Source organism: Amblyomma americanum, chromosome 8 (assembly GCF_052857255.1).
Source record: "Amblyomma americanum isolate KBUSLIRL-KWMA chromosome 8, ASM5285725v1, whole genome shotgun sequence".
NCBI classification, from domain to species: domain Eukaryota; kingdom Metazoa; phylum Arthropoda; class Arachnida; order Ixodida; family Ixodidae; genus Amblyomma; species Amblyomma americanum.
In genome coordinates this window covers 16,165,460-16,188,223 of record NC_135504.1, presented here as the reverse complement: position 1 = coordinate 16,188,223, position 22,764 = coordinate 16,165,460, and the positions used below count along the sequence as shown (strand labels likewise).

The window sequence follows — 22,764 nt, the reverse complement described above, 5'->3', positions numbered from 1 at the left end:
AAGTCCCTGGAGCGATTAATGATGATGATGGCTTTAATAAAATGTTACTTGTTTTGCTTATTTCTTAATTTTTTTCTTTCATTGCAATGTCTTTTTGCTTTCAAGTATAATACAATTTTGCAATCATTTTTAACTTATTGTAATTAGTTTAATCTTTGAATGAAAATTGAAAAGTAAATATTGCTTGTTAAATCATGCGATGTGTGAGTAGTTTTATTAACTATTTAATTCAATTAATGTTTCAGGCGCTTCGCTCTAGCAGTAATTTCAACACACCCATAGTTTTTCTCAAAACTACACTGTACCAAAACAGAACAAAAGGTGATAATGATAGTGATTTTTTTAACGAGCGGGCGATTTAAAAAAAATGTGCCCTGGCCTGTTACAGAAAAAAATAAAAAATTAAAACACGAACAAAACAGCGAAAAACTATCAGTGAACACTGACGCTATCTGAGCATCTTTTTTGAAACAAAATTGCTCACCTTCCCGCCTAAACACTTTGAAATGGCTGCGTTCAACGGCGCGGCGTTCCACAGTACCTGTCGGAGGAGTAAGTATTCTTTCTGCTATTTTTATCGACTTTCAGTGGATAAAATTAGTTTGATATCAACATATATAGAACAAGAAACAAGTAGATATCAGAATTTTAACTCTACACATGTCCGCTGGGACTCAACCCGGTTATTTTGACCGCTCTTTTGAGATGGCTGTGGTAATAGCAGTAAAAAAATACTGCTGGGGCTAAATCACATCTTTTTTTTATAGGAGACAGGCCTCGCGTTTCTGATGAGACTGCCGAAGCAGCTTTGCAAAGAATTGCACAAGCAGCACATCGGACATTGACCGATCGGATAGCGACGACGGCACTATTGGAGGTTAGAGGGCTGCAGCATGAAAACAAAATTGTTTTGCACAAAATGTTAGCAGTTCTTCTCCATAACAAAGGACAGAAGATTTTTTTGAAATTGCACACAGGAAGTGAGCGCAACGAAAAATTTTTCAGTTGAACAAGGCTGCTTTTTATGTCATTTTTTTGCTACTTGTACTTTTGTCATAATAAACGTACTTTTTCACACAAGTTTCACAGCTATATCAGAAGTATTTTGTTCCATGTCCACTAGGTGGAAAAATACGGTTAGAGTCCCGCTGTCCAATATATTGGACATCGTCCTGAGCTGAAAATATCAGTGCTGTTGAAAATGCTTTGTTGAAATGCAGTGCTTTTTACCTTTGTATTCATACCGGCTTCTTCTGAAAGCCCACAAAAAGTTTGGTAACTCAAATGCACCTTGGGTCTCAGGAGCATAAAATCACCGCAATCTGAACTTCACTTACGCATGTGGCGCACATTATTACACAAGCAGGACGACAGACTCTTCGCTCTCGGCACAGCACGCGTGCTCACCTGTAAAAATCCAGAAGTGTGCCAGAAACTGCTGTCCTGCACAAATGTTCGTAGCAGTTGAGTGCAGCTGGCAGATGTGCCTATATGCTTTATTTACTCGTTTATTTTTGTTTTCACATTCATCCTCCTTTCAGCTCTCACCAACTTCACGCAGCTGCTATGTTTAGCATTAGTGCTTGGCTGTTCTGCAGAAAGTATGGGCACCGCTTGCAGCGGTGCAGAATTTGGCACAACATAGCACGGTGCTGTCGTCTGTCGCTAAAAGAGGCAAAACGAATGGCACCTCATGGCGGAAACATAATTAGGTTGTTTTGCCTTCCTACCCTAGCCTTCTCGGAAAGAGGCAGTGCCCCATTGCAAATCTGTGTACTTCAGAATATGATATTTACTACATAAAAAAACAGGAGTGCTTTCGGAATGTGAAAAGGTATTTCCATGGTGAAAACATACACGAGCTGCACCTTGGTGAAACTTGCAACTGAACCATATGTCTCCAGCTTTGTGGAAGCCTGTAAAGCATTTCAGGCTCGCTGAGGTCTGCATCTCCTGATAAAGCTGCCATTATTTGTGGGTAACGTGCTCCTGAGTTACTTTTTTTTTCCTTTTTGAACCTGCCAATGCATCTATTATGTGAAAAAGGTATTGTGCATAAAACAAAGTATGGTTTTTTTTTCAACAGTCAACTGAGAGAAAAAATTCATGCATTTCAATTGAAATTAGACAGAAGAACAATTTTGCGGCATATTGCAAGAAACAGGTTATTCAAAGAGCTGTTGAAACCTTTTGCTAGTGTGAAGCATCCACAGACTTGTGACATCCTGTTTGCGATTTGGCTGGGTAAACAAGAGAAACTGGGGCCAGAAGCATCCAGCAGAAAGGTCTTGTTTTATTAACATGTAATTACAGCGGGGATCAACAGTGCAGCCATCTAGGAAGACTGTTTACATGCAGCGCAGGAGTGGTCTGCTCCAAAGGCGAAAATGCATGTTGCGTACATGATGTTAACATATGACTAGAGTCAGCTCAGGACACTTCTTTTCCGGCAGTTCGTCGAAATCACTTCAACACACACCAGTGTGCACTACAGGCAACTACTATAAACTGCGTGGATTCCAGCATCTTGTAAAGATTGAAATAATCGTCCCACACAATGTTTAGGTATACTATCAGAGCATAGATACGAGATGTGGCACGTACAACCATCTATTGTTTTAGTTAGAAATCAGTTGCTGCTGTTTATGCTGTGTGGGGGGCATAGGTAACCACTGCAGTATCAAAAGAAAGAAAAAACTATGGGGATGCTTAGGTCACCTTAAAAGTGGAATGCGATAGCATTAGATTTCACATCTGTCGCAACTTCTGTACATAAAAAGTGACACTGCACACGCTGACCGTAACGTAGAAAAGAATACACGAAAGACGTTTCGGCTTCCATACGAGAGCCTTGTTCACAGTAAAAACGAGAAGCGGGTGCGCGGGCTTATATATGCTTGAAAAGGGGGCACAGGGAGCGTGCGTAAGCACTTGTCAGGTTGAACCGAAACCGCGAAAATCTGACAACTGCTTACGCACGCTCCCTGCGCCGCCTTTTCGGGCATACATAAGCCCGCCCACCTGATTCTCGTTTTTACTATGAACAAGGCTCCCGTAAGGGAGCCGAAACGCCTTTTGTGTATTCTTTCCTATGTTGTGGTCAGCGTCTGCAGTTTCACGTTTTATGATTCACCCTGACCAGACGAGTTTTCGTCCAACTCTTGATTTCAACTTCTGTACATGTTTGCATCAATTTCTTTGCAATTGTCAATCCATTAACCGCCATGCTATTGAGGTCACTATCTAGAAACTAAGTTGCTCAAAGCCTGGTGGATAGGTTGTAATGATGTCACAAGGTCACATGACCTCTCTTGGCCAATCAGGATGGCCCATCAGTGTAGGTTGTGATGACGTCACAAGGTCATGTGACCTCTCTCGACCAATCAGTGAATTTCATGACATCAGATGGTGAATTTTGCTCCTAGCATGAACTCTACTGCTACCGCATTAAAAAATATAGATGATGCACATTAAAAACAAAAATCTCCGAAACATTTTCAGGTTGAGGCAGCTGTAAAAGCATTTGCAAGTGAACACATTCTAAAATCGAAGCAAATTTTTTTTTATGCGCAGCGCACACAAAAAGATTCATTCCAGCTGGCAATTCAAACCTAAGAATAAAACTTTTGTGAATACCACGTAAAAGCATTTATGGTTATTTTGCAACTTCTTGCCAGTGCCAATTTTTTAGTACTTAATAAAGCATAACTAAGAAATCGGAGCCAGGAAAGAAAGACATAACATGTAACAGTTTCCTTATGCAAGTTATTTTACAAACAACAAAAAGGTTCATTTCATCACTTTTAAACCTAAGAACAAGATTTTGTCAGTTCCACATTTGGGTCACATAAAAGCATTTACAGTTACCCTTGCACTTCTTGCAATTCCTGATATTTCGCTACTTGACAAAGCAGAACCGAGAAATTAGAACTCGAAAAGGAAGAAATAACCTGCAGCAGTTTATCATTAGCAAGTTCTGCTTCGAGTGGCAGATACATCATGCACATACGGCAAGACTGACTGTATTAGTGTACGGTATATGCTACAGGGAGGCCTTACGGCAGTATTTGCCTTAGCAGGCCTAACATGCATGCATTGGCAAGCTACATGGAGAGAATGTTACGTGACGCACAATGGGCTGAAATAGTTTTCACAGTTTTAAAAATGGAATCAATAGGCATGCTCAAGAGCTTATATATGTGTGATATTTGAGGCACAGGTCACACATTTAAACGTGGCAAAGGTGGGTGCTTGAGAGACCATGTCTTGACGCAGAGCTGTACAAGTGCAGGTTCCCTCCCGGAAACTCCGAATGCAATTATTCTCTGCCAGTCACATAGCAGACACAGAACAGGACAACTCCTTACTTGTTCAAAATAATTCCAGCGACTGACACATGCGAATGCACATGAACAGCACCACAACGCGCTATGCCTGCTCCATGGCGCTGCTTAGGTTTGGTCACTGGGCATGACTACCTTGGCCAATCAGCACTTAAAACAGACATTTAAGATCATTCTGGATTTTAAAATCTTAAGATGTTCTGAAATCTATCATAAGTCTTTAAAACAAAAGTTCTCTCAATGCATAGCTAAATGTTCAGCGCCGTGGCCAGTCCACAAAGTGCTGATTTTCAATGTGGATTTTTCTCAGCACAAGTATATTCAACTGGCTCGGTAGAAGGCAGCGACATAAGTTTTTACTAATGCCCGGTGTTTTGAAGATAATTGTGCCCATCAACCGGAACTAAAATGGTGTTTTTCTTCAACTTTTCAACTAGCCGTACCTGCAGAGACTGTCTGATGACTGTTAACGGCATAAAAGGTTGCATAGTCCTGGAGAGGTATACACACAAACACATTAAATAAGCCTTCAGAGTTTTTCAACCAAGCAAAGAGTGGTCACACCTGGCTCAAATTTTAAGTAAAGGACGTTCCGGGAAGTGCTGCTTTAATGTGCAGTCACTAGAGCATATATTATACACTATTTTTCAATAAAATAAATAAATAAATAAAACAAATTCATAGTGACCAAGTTTTGGTGCACCAGAATGCAGGTGGCAAAGCTGTGGAGCAAATAAGCCACAAGGTTGATAGGATTTTTTTGTAGAAAGAAGTACATATAAATATGAATGCATTCTTGTATATAAACTTGCGCACATGCATGCACATTCATGTGCGCAGCCCTCGTGGCTCTGGTGTACATTTTCTGGCTGCATTTACTAAATTAAAATGTTTTCGTATAACAATGCAAATAAAAATTGCAATACATGAAGTTACATGTAGTGTGCAGGAAAACATTGAATTCAAGCCTACATACACATGCAATCAATATATTAAAAATGCACTTTACAACCCACAATAACTGAATTTCAGACAGCAGACTTTGCAAGTACCCAAATAGCCACTCACAAAAAGGCCTAGACTGAGCGTAAATATGTATCAACATTCTAGGACTGACAGGCAAACATTTAAGATCACATCGGCATAATTTCCCCTAGATAGATGGAAACAACGGTAGGCACGAAATGAGAAAATGCCTAAGCAATACAGGAAAAGAGATTCTGTCTCACAAAAACTCAGACGGCTGCAAAAGAGAGTGTTCAGACAAATACTGTCAATTTGACATCACCTAAAATGTACTAGACAACATTTCATTTCAGATGTCACATGGATACCTGACACACAAGAACAGTGACGCAAACTTCAGTGCATACAGCCAGAGCCAGTGCTTGAGCCAAAGCCTTAGGACACTCCTGGCCTACACTGGCACGCAGATAACTAGAGCACTTATACTCACAGCAGAATCTCCAATGCCAACATCAGGGGACCTCACGAAGAGCAAGGCGGCAAGAAAGTCACAACCTCTAAGTGTAGGAAGTCTGCGTTACACAGAAAGCACAACCATATACGGCTACATAGTATGTTTAATACACTTACAGCATCTCAGCAGAATCTCTTGGCAATGAAAGAAGAAAAAAAAAGACTACACTACTACAAAGTCTCACTCCATTTAGAAAACCATGCAACTACACCACCTTGACTGCAACACATCCACATTACAGACCCTGCTGCCTTAGATATCAACAAAGCTAACTGCTGCCTACCTGGTCAAGGTGTCACAACTTCTATTCACTGAAAACACAACATAGGTAACAGAATCAACAGAAAGTAAGCTTTGGACAGAGCACATTACCACATCTGCACTCTGTTTTTGTACACAAAAATCTGTAACTGTGCGATGTGAAACACGAATGCAACAGGGACACCATAAGAACACAACAGGACTGCAAAAAATGACAGGAATTCAGAACAAACTCAACAGGAATTGACACAAACACAATAGGAATACAAATGAGCTCTACCCGAGTACAAGGGAGAGTGGAACCCACGAGGCTGAAGGTGCACAAGCTGGTATGGTTCAACTATTACATTATATAATGCTGCTTTGATGAAACGTGAGCTTTCATATGTTAATCTACATTAGTTCACATAACTTCAGGACAAGAATTTTTGAACAGACCAACTTTTATTTAAGTGTGCTGGCCAAAAAAGCTGAGTCAGTTCCTGATGAGGCCAATAACAATCGTTGCCACATGACTGAAGCAACACGATGGCAAAACTACAGCAAACCCGGCATGCGTGAAATTTGCTCAGAAAATGAAATGCCGATGCCCAGCAAAATAATCTGTTCGCAGAAATAACAGTATTCATACTGAGCCTGGAAACTGCCAAAGACCAACAGACTAAACACCAAGCAACGTAACATGATAGTATACACCATACATCGTTAAAAGTCATCAACCATTTCAGCCCTCTTGAAAAACAGGCCATACCCACGTGCTCCACTGACAAACGCAAGCGTAGCATTCATTCACACCAAGGCTAGATGTTTGTGTGCTCACTCAGCTTCTTAGTGAAACAAGGGGTATCCCCCTCTTTGGCGTAAATGTCCACCAGTATGTTTGCATGTTTAGCACAGATAAACTGGGATGACAACACGTGCAAGATCACACAGTAGAAACACTAGAAGAGGAAGATACACAATCACATGGAGCTGAACACAGCACACCGAGCAGCTAAGTACTTGTCAAGTCTTGTCACACCGTTCACACTTGCATCGCTTCTCCAAAACAGTCACTCACCTGACAGCATATGCCAACTCAATAAGGTTTCTGTGCTAAACTATTCCTCTTCTGCTGCAGCCGTGTAACGTTCCTCTTGTGGAAGCAGCATTCTCTTCTCCAACAGTCACTGACATGAGCATGTTCTTTGGAGTGGGGACGGAAGATGTGAAAACGACGCGTTATGACAGCCCTCTCATCTCCTGTACACCTGTCAGAGAGGTTCAAATGTGGTCCGTGCATATACTTTGGATAAAAGCTGTTCGCCGAAGAAAAAAATGCCAAAAGCGAAGACGAAAGAGGCGTCGTGCAGATGTTGCGAGATGCCCAGTGATGGGTCAAAAGCTCATGCATTACAAGCACTATACTAAGTTTCTGAGAGCACAGTTATGACACAGTCCACTAGGTGTGGGTATCATTGTTTGAGGTATCACTATGATGTGGAATCACTAAAACAGTTGCTTAAGCAGCCTGGCTTGCCCTTTGTGCTACGTATGCTAAGTTCAAACAAAGACAACTACGAGCTGCAGCACAAGAATATGGATATAGATGACTGGCTGATTTAGTGATCAACAGCCAAATGCCGCAACCACAGGTGTCTAGTCTGCACAAATATCCCTGGTTTAAAGAAAAATGAGAAAACGTAGTTAGATTTTTCAATTTTCTGACTATACTTGTAAATAATCAGCACCCACACAAAATAAGTGTGAAAATGAGCAAGCAATTATCTTCAGCTAAGCACATTCTGCCTTTTGCAAGAGAGTTTAATTGTCAAAAAGTACTAAATGTTTACTACGGGCAAGTTTATGTGCTTTGTTTTACTCGAACCTAATTTGCCTTTTTCCAAGTTTTACGTACATGCAGACAAACACCCTGCCACTGTGAGATGCATACCAAGGCATGCCAAAGGGGAATAACTTTGTTTATGCTACCAAAACCAATCTACCATTTCTTAACTTGCACTTCCTGAGCAGAAACATAGTTACATGTATTTAGGGACCCCCCCTAAGGTAAGGAACAGCTCGTTTAAGTGCATAATTACTTATTAGCATATCAATGACTGCATTAAGGTGAATACGCTAATGATAGTAAACACTCCCTTGATTGAAATGGAGTTGCTTTCCGATACTAATCAGCTACAGTGCAAGTAAAAAATGTGTGAGCAAGTCAAACCATAGCTGGGATACAGCAGTTTTAGGTTACATGCATTAAAAGTTAAAGCTAGAGTCAAAGGATAACATGCAAGGTGTAGAAAAACAAATAAAGTATGCATGTATGAGGCATGTTACAGAAAATTTCAACAATTACAGGGATAATTAACAGGCCTCTGTATCTCTATACTGAGTTCTAAATACAGGTAGTAAGACTTAGGAACAAGATTTGGAACAACACAACATGTTGGCTGATTAACAGTATAAACTTGACAGCCAAACGTTAACACTTGACGGGTTGCTAAAACATGCACATGCACTGGGTATGCAGTTCAATTCTGCTACAAAGGCATCATGAGAGCTGACAAGAAGATGTACTAATGTTGGGCAACAGCATACTATTGAGATAACATTTTTGTAGATCTACATTAATGTCGGGGCAAACATTCTTGACATGGTGGAACAACGTGTATATACATTTACGATGGCAAAATACATTTTTATGCGCATTTCGTTACCCATATAGCTCGTAGATCCTTGTTACCAATCGTCATTCTTTACTAGATGTGAGGCTATAGCACAAGTCGCAAAACACACTTGTGGAACATTAAACAATGGCAACAAAGAGCCCTTGTCTCTTGAATACTGTCAATATAAAAAAGTTAATATTGGTACTTAATACTGATGAGCCTGCTTTAGTCCCAGCATTGGAAAAATATGTTACAAATATTAGGTTTTCTTTCCAAACTAACATGTGATGGTTCCCAGTGTGTGTCTAGTTTTTAGAACATGTATAATTGGCTTGTACATTACACTTGTGCGACGCGCGAGAGCAATAACACGTGCATTTTTTAGTTTCACACGTCAAAAGAAGAGCATTCAAGCTGAGGGCAAGTTGGATTTGACTTGTAGCTTGCACTTGTAGGCTATCTTTCCGAAACAAACCCCAGACATAAAATAAACTGCTTAACATTGATAACTTCCTCCTCCCTCTGATCAATTCGACTAATAATCAGTCACTGCTGTGAACCAAGTACAATTATCTGGTGGCTTTGGGTGGTTTCACGCGCGTCAGCTAGTTGTTCCAAGATGCTTCATAATTCTCTAAAGTACAGAATTAAGTTATTAGAAAGAAACACAAAGTATAGTACTTTAAAAATTTATGTTGGCCACAAAGTAGCTAAAAAAAAAACGAGAAATATGGAATCATTCTAGGCTTACAAAGAAAATTGCCAAGTCAAAGGTCATCTGTTTGCACATCATCTGTTTGCATCTTATCTGTATGCACATGTCATAAGTTAGCATGTTACACGTGTAAAATGTAAAGAAGAAAAACAGAACCCCAGAATGTGCTAAGTTTTTGGATGCGGTTCCTTGAGGCTATGCTGCATCACCATTCACTTCGAAATGGTGGCCACCCATCCTTTACGGTAGGGCTGTCACAAGTTTTAGTCGACAAGGAAGATTTTTTAAATCCAATTTTCTCAGCGATAAATTCATCTTTTGCTACTGGACAAATGTTAACATAACGCGACAAAGCAAAAGAATAAATTTTTACTGAGAACAATAACTGTCCTCAATGTTCCTTAAATACTCTGGTTTCCCTTTAAAAACACAAATTTCATGCAACATAACTGCAGCATACTCATGAAATATTCCATTAGTGACAATATGTGTTTATTTTTTTTGTGGCTTATAAGAGCTCTGCTTTTAGTAGAAATAGCCATTTTTGGCATTAGAAGGTGCCAATCCATCAAACTAGGCCAACTTTAATTCGCATACCCTTCAGAGTTCTGCATCTAACACAACCTTCTGTTGGTAGCATGAGAAAAAAACCAAATACAACTTTTATTTACTATGATGGAGTTGTCAGGCTTTGCAGCTCTTAAATGCCATGTGCACTTGAATATTTAGACAGGCAGTAGCAAACAACACTTTGGCATAGTGTAAAAAATGTGCTCCCTTAACTAAGCAAGCATCTTTTACGCATTTCTCTTTGCTCGACAACGTTAAGCCATCAAGCTACTATGTCAGCAAAATTGTGGATACCGTGCCAAGCACATGGTGAGGCAGTAGGAGCATGGTGAAATATTAAAAGCAGCAAACTCCATACACCGTATATATGTACAATGTGTTATGACACATACTGGGGCAAAGACTTGATCCCATATAATATACAGGAGGGCGAAGAACATTTCCAGGCGATTTAGATCTTGGCAAACTTACCTAAAGTCATGACAAACGCACATCGACCAGTAAGTTTTGTGGTCGACAATGTGGCCAGCACATAAGTGTGAACATGGCAGACAAGCTCTTCAGTAAAGAGAAAAAATTAAAATTTAACTACTATATGCCACTAAAACAAAAGATCCTGCAATGATATAATTTTGAATGTTCAGCTTCCAAATGTCAGCATACACACTGACAACTCTACCAAGCACTTTGATTCTACATTCACAAAAAGGCTGAGTAGGCTGAATACATTTTAAAATACGGTGCTCTTTGGCATCACAAATGGCTAACTGGGCAATAGGAAAGGACTATAACGGATCTGAAGGCGAGATTTTTTTAGTCTACAAGGTTGTTTTACAAGGACCTGCATATTTCTTGTAACGAAACAAAAAAAAGCTTCCTTGGGGAAAACATCAGTTTGTCCACGCCTAAGGCTTGCGCAAAGATTGCACATTGCAGTCTAATTTGTTAAAATTTAAGTTCACATCAGCGCTTGGAGGGTTCATTACACATAAATGCAAAAAAAAAAAAAAGCTGTCGTCTGCACACCTTGCCATGCAAGGCCAGGTTCAACCTGCTGGCTCAATCAGTGTCACCATCTGTTGCTAATACATGGAATCAGCAAACCTACTGCTGTTTCTTCAGACAGATGGCAGCGCCAGTTAGGCCAGCTAGTGGTATTTATATTGTGCAACTAGGCTCACATTCAACTGCCATTTTCAATTTCTGATGAACAAACCATATAAGCACTGATTCCCAACATAATTTAAATAAGAAAAGTGAACATAAAAGCAATCTACAAGTTAAAAATGAGCATGAATGCATGTGAAAAGTCATAATATAAGTAAACAGAATTGGATGTATGTGAATTTTAGAACATAGTGTACGTGGACAGAGTTCTTCAAGGTGTCACAAGAAATATGAAGCTCCCTGCACATTAGGAACTGCATAACAGTTTCTCAGCACTTGTTACACAACACAGGTATAGCATGTAATACCTTTCCACGCATGGGAATACCTTGTAGTAGAAGCTTAGGAATGTGGTGACGCACGTTCACGCGCGATATTATGCAGTAGTATCATACAGCAATGTTAGGTTCGCAATGTATGTTGCATATATAGAAATGTCATGACAATGCTACACTCATCTTTGAACAAGTATGGCATAAAAACTTTGCGTAACAAGCCAGGAAAGAAAAAAAGAAAACAAGCTTTGTTACAACGCAGAGGCAATGCGGTGATGTAGGTGTCTGGAACGCAGCTGAAAGTCTTTTGAGAAGACACTGTGGCAACAAACGCCAAGACAAACTCTTGCAAGAATAACGGTGTCATGTAGCAGGCGCAGAACTGACAACATGGCAATGTGAGTATGGTGAAATGGGAATGAGACAATGGGTGCCGGTTGAAGTACCTTTCACGATAACAGCAGTCATAGCAAGCAATGATGTCAGCCCTCTTTGATTTACCTGTGCTGGCAACAATTCATTTAAATTCAAATCTGCCAGGGAATCACAAAGCCCATCTCTGGTTTCCCAAAACAGCCCGAGAAGTACAGTAAATTAATGAGAAACGAGGTGCAGAAATAAACCGCCGGCCATATCACACCAGGTGAACTTAAGGTGGATAACAGTAAAAGACTGTCTCCTTCACAACACTACATACAGACTTGTGCAAGTCCTCTCTCTGTGTGTGGTATTGCCATAGCACAATAGGCTAACTAAGCCGCTGAAGATGCCAGGCATGAAAAGGTCTGCAGGTTATGAAATTTAATTTACAGATGTTCTGAAGAGGGAACAGTGCTGTCCAGAAAATATGTTCTCCAAAAAAGATTCTTGAAAAGGCCACGTCATTACCAGAGCTGCAATATTGTGCATATTTCCCTCCCTACAAGTCATCATGCTATGCATTTGCATTCCGAATTTCAGCGATCATTTCAGCGGCAAGCTGCCTTCTTCAAACTGTGCTGTCAAAACGATAGACAACGCAGCAGATTTTAGCCTTCCAAACAAAAAGCACGCTTCAGAATGCGACAGCGAATTGTTGTGGTTCATATGAGAGAAGGAATTCCATGTCTCACCGGTCTGCAAAGCTGTGCACAGTATGTATGTTTCGGGGCATACACATACACTTTCCTCATGATACCCTTATGATACACAAGATTTTTCATGGCCTTGTTAATGAATACGTGGAGGAATAAATTCTTCCGACATTTAGAGTGTCTTTTGGAGCTCGAAATATGAAGGTTTCAGTGACAAAGATGAATTAAGTTTACTGGACAAAATCGGAAGTTTCGCAATGCATATGGAAACCACACCTTCTGTTTTACATGCTGTTTAGTGCTACAGCAGGAACTTCACTGTAAACCAATGAATGCAATGTAAACAGAAGTCCAGGTGATGAAGAACAAAGAACGGAAGGAATGCAGCAATGTAATCCACCTAAATTTCACCCGGTACACTGGAGGTGTTATTTGTCATAAATGGCTAATTTAAGAAGTGCTGGAGTGCTATGGTGAACAAAAGAAATTCAACTGTCGCTGCATAAGCTGTATAATTAGTGCAGCACCAGTGCAGAACCAGTTCTATGCTTGAAAACTATGTATAAGCAGCAGCCGCCGCGGTGGCTGAGTGGTTATGGCGCTCGGCTGCTGGCCCGAAAGACGTGGGTTCGATCCCGGCCGCGGCGGTCGAATTTCGATGCAGGCGAAATTCTAGAGGCCCGTGTACTGTGCGATGTCAATGCACGTTAAAAGAACTCCAGGTGGTCGAAATTCCCGGAGCCCTTCACTACGGCGTCTCTCATAGCCTGAGTCGCTTTGGGATGTTAAACCCCCATAAACTAAACTAAACTATGTATAAGCAGCGTTCACAGTTTAAAGTCAAATAAAAGATAACCTTAGCCAGTCTTCATGGTAAACCGAAGCTGACTGTCAGAAGGAATAGAGTTGTCTGAATGTGAGAGTGTAATGGTCGCTTAGAAAAAGAAAACTACCGCTTTTGAGGCATTTTCCAGAAGTGGGTGGACAAGAAGGTCAGGTGAGGAAACACAATGGTTGAGAAATGACGATGCATCAACGAGAAGACAGTACAGCGTACACTATCGCCGCGATGAAGGCCCCGGCTACAGTACTGCCGGTGCCGACAAATGCGGTATGGCGCCCCGTTCTCCTCCTCTCTCACGTCTTGGCTTTGTCCGAGGCATTGGGCTCCACGGTGGTGTCTATGCTCATGACAAGCATCTCGATGGTGTGCGAACCCGGAAGGCCCGAGCCGGCCAGGTTGGGCGAGTCTGCCTCAAAGTTTTCAAGTGGAACTTGGACGCAGACCAAATTCCACTGCCGGAGCAGGCCTTCCATGGAGTAGTCCGCACTGGAAGCACGAAGGATTCTCATCGTTACTGCACTGGTTCCTTTTCTGACGTAAAATGTCTGGTGTGTAATGTATCGCCACCAGCTGGCAGAATGTAACCTTCTAGATTTTAAATGGGTAGAAATAATCAAGCGAAGGTTAACTGATTGGTGGCTAAAATCAAGGCAAGAGTGAAATTTTAGGCTTCACGGCTAGGTGGCATGCACCGCCGCGAGATTTAAAGGGCTCAGTCTTATCCATCCATCCTGAGTATCAGAACTAAAATGACTTGCAAATGAAACAATAAGCAAACAGAAAATGTACCAGCCCCACTACTCTTGCTACAGAGAGTGCCATTCAGAGCACACAAAAAAATAAATAAAGATAACTGGACAGGAGGCGGAACAAGTAGAGCGGCAATGACACAAACACAGGTCTCAAGCACACACCTTAAGTAAAAAACAGCACAGCATGCTATGTGCATGGTTGCATCATGATGTGGTGTCATTCAGAGCTGAAGCAATTGCGGGAGGGAACAGGTGGAAGAGAAAATGCAGTTATTAAAGAAAAAATTAATTAATCATAACAACACAATGACGCACCAGGGCACTTTGGGATGGCACAGAAAAGGACTACATATAAATTTTGATCCCACTCGACTCTCTTAACGCATGTCACAACGTCATCTGCATATATGGATTTCTTTGCATTTCATGTCTGCCAAACTGCTGCTTTCATGGCTGTCTGCTGAACTTGAAACCTTACTAACAAACCAGTCTGTAGAACAAAGTTATTTACAACATGATTCAACGGCTACACATAGTGGGATTACTTGGGGAGAAACGGGTTCTTGGCAGTCAAACTTGCCCCTCTTGGCGATGGGAGCAGAAAGCTGTGGTGTTTATACAACTGCCGCGATAGCATGCAAGACTGGAGTGGAAATCATTGCAGCATGATTTCAAGATGGCAAATGGAGAATGAAGGCGAGGTGGAAAAACAGGCAGCCCTCACCTTCGAATCTGATAGGTGCACCAGAAGCGCCCGTGAGGATTTTGGTGCAGCAGGTAGGACACAGTGACGATGATGTTCTCAAAGTCTGCAAACAGATTATCAAAATGGCACCCAGATTTGGCTCACACTTAAGCTGAGCTGAGGACAGAAGAACAAGCTTTGGTAGTAGTATTACCTGAAGAACGTTATCTGAGCAGGCAGCAAGGTTAACGCTATTCTGAACAATGGAAAAAGGATTGAAAAAGTCTGTTCTATGCTCCCTTCCCATAAAAAAAAAGGTGCTTTGCAATGCTGGAACCATACAATGTGAAGGTCAGCTAATAATGACAACTTTTTCCAACGTCAGCAGAGCCAATATGATTGGTCCCAGCAATGGCAAAAAAGGAATCTTCTGCTGATATCAAAAGTAGCTGTCTATCTTTATAACCATTGCACAAAGCTTAAAATTTTCGCTCCCTCCCTCCCTCTCTCCCTGCCTGCCTGCCTCCCTTTCTCACTCTCATTCGCTTGCTCGCTCACTCAGCTCACCCACCCATCCTCACTACAAGGCAATGTTTCCCATAAGAAAGCTATTATAAAGACACAAAGCAAGTGTTGTTCACAACAGATTTAAGCGAGAAACAACACGATAACGAGGCAGTAAAAAACTAGCACAGCATAAAATGACCGAGCAAATCATTTCAAATTACCGCACACTACCCAGCCAGCACATGTGCTTCCAGAAATGGAGCCACCGTGTACCAGAAATAAATCCCAGTCAAAACATTCCATGTCAAATACCTTTGGGGTCATAAAAGCAGTCCGACCCAAGGATGATGTCTATGGGCCCCAGCTGGAAGAGAGCCGGGTTGAAGAGGCCCCAGGAGATGGAGACCACGGGCACCTCATTGGCCGTCAGGCCGTTGGCCTCCACATTGTGTTGGCAGTTCTTGAGACCCAGCGGCGAACTGTCAGACAGCGTCACTCGGGCTCCCAGCAGAGCCGCCAGGATTCCTGGCAGGCCTGTGCCAGCGCCAATCTGTGCAGCACGGAGCAAAGGGATGCCAGTCAGCAAGGTGGTGTTAACCCTCTGACACGCTATGTACAGAGTTGTGCACAGAGCAAACCCGCAGCTTTTTTTTGACAGTACGTTGCACCTAGCAGCGATTTCTTTGTTTCGGGAGAATTTCGCATCCTTCATGTTGCAAATAAGGTGTTTTTATGCTGTATTGCAAGCGTAATAAATAATTTGTCGCAAAACAATGAGCTAGGCCGCACATAAGCCGCCATTTTTATGCAGGTATATTTTGCCACCAGCAATAACACAAATGTTTTTTTTTCACGATTTCAAGCATAATGTGCATCTTTGTGCTAAGTACGCTGCGAGGACACCGAAGTGTTTTAGAATGACAACAACACTGTGGTGAGCACTTGTGTTCTGTTCTGCTGTCCCATCAATCCTCTGTCTCTGAGATTACCTCTGCTGTATACAGTCATCACGTAACAATATAGTCAATAAAATCATCACTAATATGGCAGAAACAAATGCTCGTTGTGTCTGTTAGAGAACAGCAGAAAACAAATATACGGCAATGCACAGTTTTGAGGATGGTTGACTGAAGAACAAAATGCAGTGGAGCAGGGTAAAATAGTCACAGCAAGAGTGACCGCTACACTAACCACAGAGGCATTTCCACGCAGAAACTCCACAACAGGTCTATCACAGCAGCACAAACGGCTACAAACAAGATGCATCCACCAGCAGAACACATCACAAGTAGCATGTGGGAGACAAGCACAAAATAGCTAAACAAAACTACAGATAGCAGTAGGCCACGGGCAGGGATCCAACCAGGTTATCTTGCAGCAAACATGGGGCCATTTGTGTAGATAGAAGACTGCTTTGTAACACATGCCAACGCACAAACAAAGCCCAGACAAACAAGGTCAAGGCTCTGTGCCAGTTTGGCTGCCACCACGCCCTAACACATCCTTGATGGAGAGACACTGCCCTAGCACAAGTAAGCACACAGACAGCCCAGTCCTATGTTAAAGGTGCACTAAAGAGGAATCTGAACTCGCCTTTTTACCGTGGGGAATCTATCTACACATTCCAGGCATTCTTAGAAACTTCGAATTATTGTCCTGTGCGGCCGATTGCCCTAGTTGTTCGGATTAAACGTCCCGACTCCCGCCTTTTTTTTCCAACTCAACGCAGTAGGTAGGAGGAGTCAACCAACGCATCAGCCAGTCCCGCAGCGGCTTGCCGCTCTGCCATCGGCGGAGTGATACGTAAATCAAAGAATCCACATGTAGTTTTATTTCTGTGGACCTAATTTGAGGCTATATTGTCTGTGACTGAAACTGTTTATTCACAGAAACATAAAAAACAAAATAAAAGCGAAAGCGAGCCCGCCACTGGCCTGGCTGAAAGGCGCTCCACGCGTTGGTTGACTCCGCCTACCTACCGCATTCAGTTCAAGAAAAGGCGGGAGGCGGGACGTTTAATCCGATTTAATTAGGGAAATCGGCCGCACAGGATAATATTTCGAAGTTTCTAAGAATGCCCGGAACGTGCAGATACAGTTCCTGCAGTAAAGAGACGGGTTCAGATTCCTCTTTAGTGCACCTTTAAGACGTGTGTCCATTCAGTAGGTGAGGAGATGTAGTTGAAACCACTGATTTGGAGACCCACTCAGCCTTGTCTTGCTATCAGCTGACATTCCTGGCTAGTTCAGTTGGCAGAGTGACAACCCTGGAATGGCAGTATACTCAGGCTCGAGCCATGGACCAGGACAAGTCCTTCTTCAACTACAAAGGCTTGATCAAGTAAGTTCCATAGTTTCTTTTGAATCTGTAGGGATGTGCTCAGGTCTCTCCTGTTGTCGGCACCAAAACTGTCAACAGACAAAGCAGAACTCCACAGCTGCAGGTAGAGCTGTCAAAATTTGGATTCATTCAAAGCTAATTCAAAGGTAATCGGAAACACCGAATTGGACCACCGTTGATCTGTCAATGCCCAGCAAGATCCCAGAACGTAGTACTCTGCACAAACCATACCCAACAAAATGTTCCAGGAGCAAGGGCTAGAACAGCACTGATTCATATCCATGATGAGAAATCATGAAGTTGACAGTCAATACTTCAAACTCAAAGGAAACTCATACTTTGTTCAAAATATGCGGAGCTTGATATATGGGGAACTTTTTCAATGTTGCCACTGTTTTTTTTTATGCCCATTATTTAGACTGCATGCTTTGCTCTTTACCAGCCTGACGATCTATTGCCTACAACCATACTTGTCATTCCAACCATGTACAATACACTTGATGCTGTTGAGACCAAAGCCAAAAGGTCCGAAGGGAATAAAACTGAATGACTAAACTGAGCAAGTCTGAGTTAATAATAGGACTGCACTGTAGCAAATTTACTTTCACTAAAGCAATAGATTAGGCTGGTTTATAAGGCACAGCTATAATTTGTAGTTGTTTTCATATGAATGCTTTCAATTTATCTAATTTGAATTTATTCCTTTGAATTCCCGTGAAGGCACTCCATACTAACACCTTTGACCCTGCTGAAACATACAAACTGACTATGTTGAGCACAAATTTTGCCCCTATTTTTACCTGTTTTCAAGAACACATGAACCAGAAAGCATTATTATGAAGTTCTGCCTGCCCTTATGGAAAGACCTGCACAAGTCAATGATAGCAGTGTAGATATCTATGTGCTAACAAAACAAACTGACAAACTGGTGTATACATGGAAAGCAAGCAAGGATTAATAAGTTGCACACGACATATATTCCATCGCCACGTTATTCCCACCTCTGGTCTTCTGGACTCCCGAGTCCCTTTTACCAGTGCTCAAGAGGCACCCGACACTTTCAGTGGCAGAACATGGTTGCCGCACATGACAATCATATACGAGCCAAATAGTAATGCGGCCCACCTCGAGAATGCGTTTGCCCTTGATGTGCTCCCGGTTGAACCAGAGGTACTGGGCCAAAACGGGACTGCAAGGCCAGACGTACATGCCGTAACTTGGGTCCATCATCTGAACATGGACAAAAGATGCACAAGATATATGCAGAGACTGTATGTCCTGGTACAATCGAACTATCGGCTGCAAGACTTCAACAATCACAAGGTCTATCACCACAACGACATTGCAAATACATATTGTGAAAAAAAATGTTCTCCACATGAAAATGGAGGAACTATTTCCAGCCGGAAAAGAACTTTTCCAGCTGAATTTCCGGATGGAGTGGCTGGAAATGGCACTTTGATTTTCACTTCTAGCTTGAAGTGGAATATTTTCAGCTAGAGCTACAGCTGGGAGAAATTTTAGCTGGAGGCAAGAAATATTCCTGCTGGACACAATTTACAGTTCCATAATCCAGCTGGAAAAGGGCATGATCTCCGGTTTCATAACCCAGCTGGAAATGGAAAAATTTTCACCTGAGCCGACAATTGACTTATAAGTGACGTACAGTTGACAGAAAAAGTTTACCGGATGAGGGTGCATGCTTGGGAACAAATTTATTTTAACGCTGCTTCGCGCGAGTCATGCGTATGTCACACGACACATCATGCACTTCCCCTTGTGCAAGACACTTCTGGCGATTGGCTTCCGTGACTGCGCCGAATAGCTATTTGTTTTTCGCCCGTCCATAAACTTTTGCTGCAGACTATAATATAGCCTTCATCAAAAGTTCAGGGACCAGGGGGCTCTCTTGCAAGTTTCACGAGGGACTCTGGTCTTCACCCTTTTAAAATTCAGGACTTCTACTGATGCTACAAAAGCCCCACTACACGGCTTAGACACGAGCCCCTCTCCCTGGGCTTGCAAGCAACCGACATTTTTTTGTTCTCTAGCTCCCTCGGCCTGCAAGTTCTTCCCACGCATTGTTTCTCCACGATAACTACTCGAGTTGATAATAATAATAATAATTGGTTTTTGAGGAAAGGAAATGGCGCAGTATCTGTCTCATATATCTTTGGACACCTGAACCGCGCCGTAAGGGAAGGGATAAAGAAGGGAGTGAAAGAAGATAATCGGTTCGTCAATCGCTCTCAGCGAACAGCTAGGGACCCACAAATCACGCACGAGGCAACAAAAAAGGAGCCATTCCACCGCGGACATCTGCTAAGTTAGTTTTTCGCTCCCACATCGTTCGGATGCGGAGCTACGGTATATTTGATTACCGGAATCAAATCAACGCGAACACAGCATGACATCAAGTCTGAAACCGAAACTGGATTGTCTCGCCTTCTAGCGCGCGACTCCAGCCACAGTCAGATAGCACACCGCGATAAGCGGAGATAAGTGGCTCGCTTTACCTCGATGATCTTGACGGTGAGCGACTCCTTGTGAGACTGGAAGACAAACGTCCTTGTCTTGTAGCTGCCATCGCCGTTTTCCATGTAGTCTGGCTGCTTCATCCTCTGTTTTTTGCGGCTCAGTGCCATGTCCGCTCAACGCGTTCGACGTCGAAGGGCTCCCTCCCTTGTCGTGCAGAGCGACTCTCGCTTCTTTAACGTCCGCGAGCACGCTACATGCTAATCTACGCACGGCTCCTACGCGTCTACCTAGAACAAGAACGGCTACGCCCCTGGCGAAAAGAAGACATATCCGAGCAAAAATAAAGCTAAACAAAAACGGCCTAACACACACACCGAACCCGCGCGCACGGCGCCTCCTCTCAGCGCTGTCCCATCTTTGAATGGCTTCGCCGCACTGCACGACCGCAGCGCCCCCTAATCCCGCTTTGGTGATGACGTCAGAGCAAGCGTCGTCTGCTACGCGGGACGCAGACGACGCAACGGAATGCGCGGGCGATCGCAATCAATGGCCCGAAATAAATCGAGCGAATTCGGAGTCTCATGACGCTTCTTACGTGACAACATCGGGTGACGCATTCAAATATTGAGAAAACAGTATTCAGGGCGTTCTCAACAAATACGAGCAAAATGTTGGCGATCAGTGATAAGCTCAAAAATGGTTATTCACAGCTGCAGAGAGAAAGAGAAACAACTTTAATGGAACACCAGCCAATGAACGCTAGGAGAGAAGTCCATCTCCCCCGTCGCCCATAGCCGTCGGCCGGAATCCCTTGGGACACAGCAGCAACAAGGGCTTGACTGATGATGTCCTGCTTGACGTTGGGGTCTGGGCTGCAGAGCACAGCCTCCCAGGATTCTAGAGTGCGCGAACTACCGCACCTAGCCGGGCATGTCCACATTATGTGGACCAAAGTTGCTGCCTCGTCGCAAAATTTGCATTGTGATTTGAAAACTTCACGGTGCCACTTGCTGTAGAGTTGGGGAAAAAAAACCGTCTGTAATTTTCTCCACATAACCTCCTCTTTCTTATTGAGCTTTCTGTCCGCTGGCTGTAGAGCGAGATTTTTTTTTTTCTGTGTGTGCGCGTCGACTTTGTAGTTTGTCGCAGAAAATGGCATTACCCGTCTCTTTACTCCCAAAACAATAGGCCTTTATTTCCGTCCAGCTAAGGGAAAAGTAGCTGCCCGCGAATATTTGGCAGCGAACATCCAATTATCGAAGGTATGCGCTGGCGGTCATGGATTTTCTTGTTTGAACCTAGAATTTGCGATCCGGAGTTCCCGGGTTCGAACCCGACCGCGGCGGCTGCGTTTTTATGGAGGAAAAACGCTAAAGCGCCCGTGTGCTGTGCGATGTCAGTGCACGTTAAAGATCCCCAGGTGGTCGAAATTATTCCGGAGCCCTACACTACGGCACCTCTCTCTTCCTTTCTTCTTTCACTCCCTCCTTTATCCCTTCCCTTACGGCGCGGTTCAGGTGTCCAACGATATATGAGACAGATACTGCGCCATTTCCTTTCCCCCAAGACCAAATATTATTAACCAATTATTAACCTAGAATTTGCAAGAGGCATTCGATATACAAGCGTTCTTTTTGAGTCAGGAAGGGCGAATAAATCATTCGAAGGGAAAAGATTAACGACGAAGCAACAGCGTCGCCGAGTGTTTTCTTCTCTCGAGAGGGGGGTAGGCATTGTGTGTAGTGGCGTACGTCGCAGTTTGGAGACGTCGAGATAAACTCGTCGCTCGCCAACAGAGACAGAACGCGTCGTCTACCGAAAACCTTGGAAGTGTCCCGCATAAGTGGACGTTGCGTGAAGACGCCCCCCCCCCCCCCCCCCCCACCTCCCTCCATTCTGCCGGCGCGGTTGTTTTTCCCGAGAAAGACGCATATCGCTTCCTCACGGCGTGTTTGTCGACAATCGCCAACTTGGCAGTTTCTGCAGAAAGCATGCAGAGGACTGTCCAGCTGCAGTTTTGTTTTTTTTTTCGTTATCGCGGTACCGTTCTCAATTCTTCGTGTCCTGCGTGATTTCGTTCAGTTTTAGTCTTAATGGTTAATATAAGCTGTATCCGGAAGAATTTGGATTACCACCCGGAATTCTCTAGCGGACTCCGAAACCTCAGTATGCGGCACGCATTTTTTTAATAACTGGACGCCCCGCTCCAGTTGTAACCAACACAGTGCTGTGCGCGTGTGTGATTTAATTCCTCTAAAATGAACTAATCACGCGCACAACCTGGACACATTTCTTATTGTGTATATTGTTTGTACATATTACTTCTCTCCCTATCCTCTCTTCCTGTCCCCTCACATCTTTCATTTAATTTCTCCATTCTGCCTGCTACCCTTTGCCCCGCCGCGGTGGCTCAGTGGTTAGGGCGCTCGACTACTGATCCGGAGTTCCCGGGTTCGAACCCGACCGCGGCGGCTGCGTTTTTATGGAGGAAAAACGCTAAGGCGCCCGTGTGCAGTGCGATGTCAGTGCACGTTAAAGATCCCCAGGTGGTCGAAATTATTCCGGAGCCCTCCACTACGGACCTATTTGTTCCTCTCTTCTTTCACTCCCTCCT

The 22,764-nt window shown here is 43.1% G+C and overlaps 2 protein-coding genes across 3 annotated transcripts in view; one reads left to right on the top strand and one right to left on the bottom strand.

Moving 5' to 3' along the window:
- Positions 1–5,908: 5,908 nt before the first annotated feature.
- Positions 5,909–20,745, bottom strand: LOC144100969 (histone-arginine methyltransferase METTL23-like). The gene is made up of 5 exons (XM_077633916.1): positions 20,189–20,745; positions 18,798–18,902; positions 15,645–15,882; positions 14,865–14,949; positions 5,909–13,874 (listed from the first exon to the last, which is right to left on the bottom strand). The coding sequence occupies exons 1-5, from the start codon at positions 20,315–20,317 to the stop codon at positions 13,682–13,684; spliced, it is 750 nt and encodes a 249-aa protein (XP_077490042.1). The 5' UTR covers positions 20,318–20,745; the 3' UTR covers positions 5,909–13,681.
- Positions 17,452–22,764, top strand: part of LOC144100968 (mitochondrial glycine transporter A-like) — a 34,796-nt gene continuing 29,483 nt past the window's right edge. The window contains exon 1 of one of the 2 annotated variants that reach the window (XM_077633914.1): positions 17,452–17,672. In XM_077633914.1, the coding sequence (XP_077490040.1) occupies positions 17,604–17,672 (69 nt within the window). In that variant the 5' untranslated portion in view covers positions 17,452–17,603. The remainder of the gene's footprint in view (positions 17,673–22,764) is intronic. The other variant, XM_077633912.1, reaches the window with a different exon arrangement.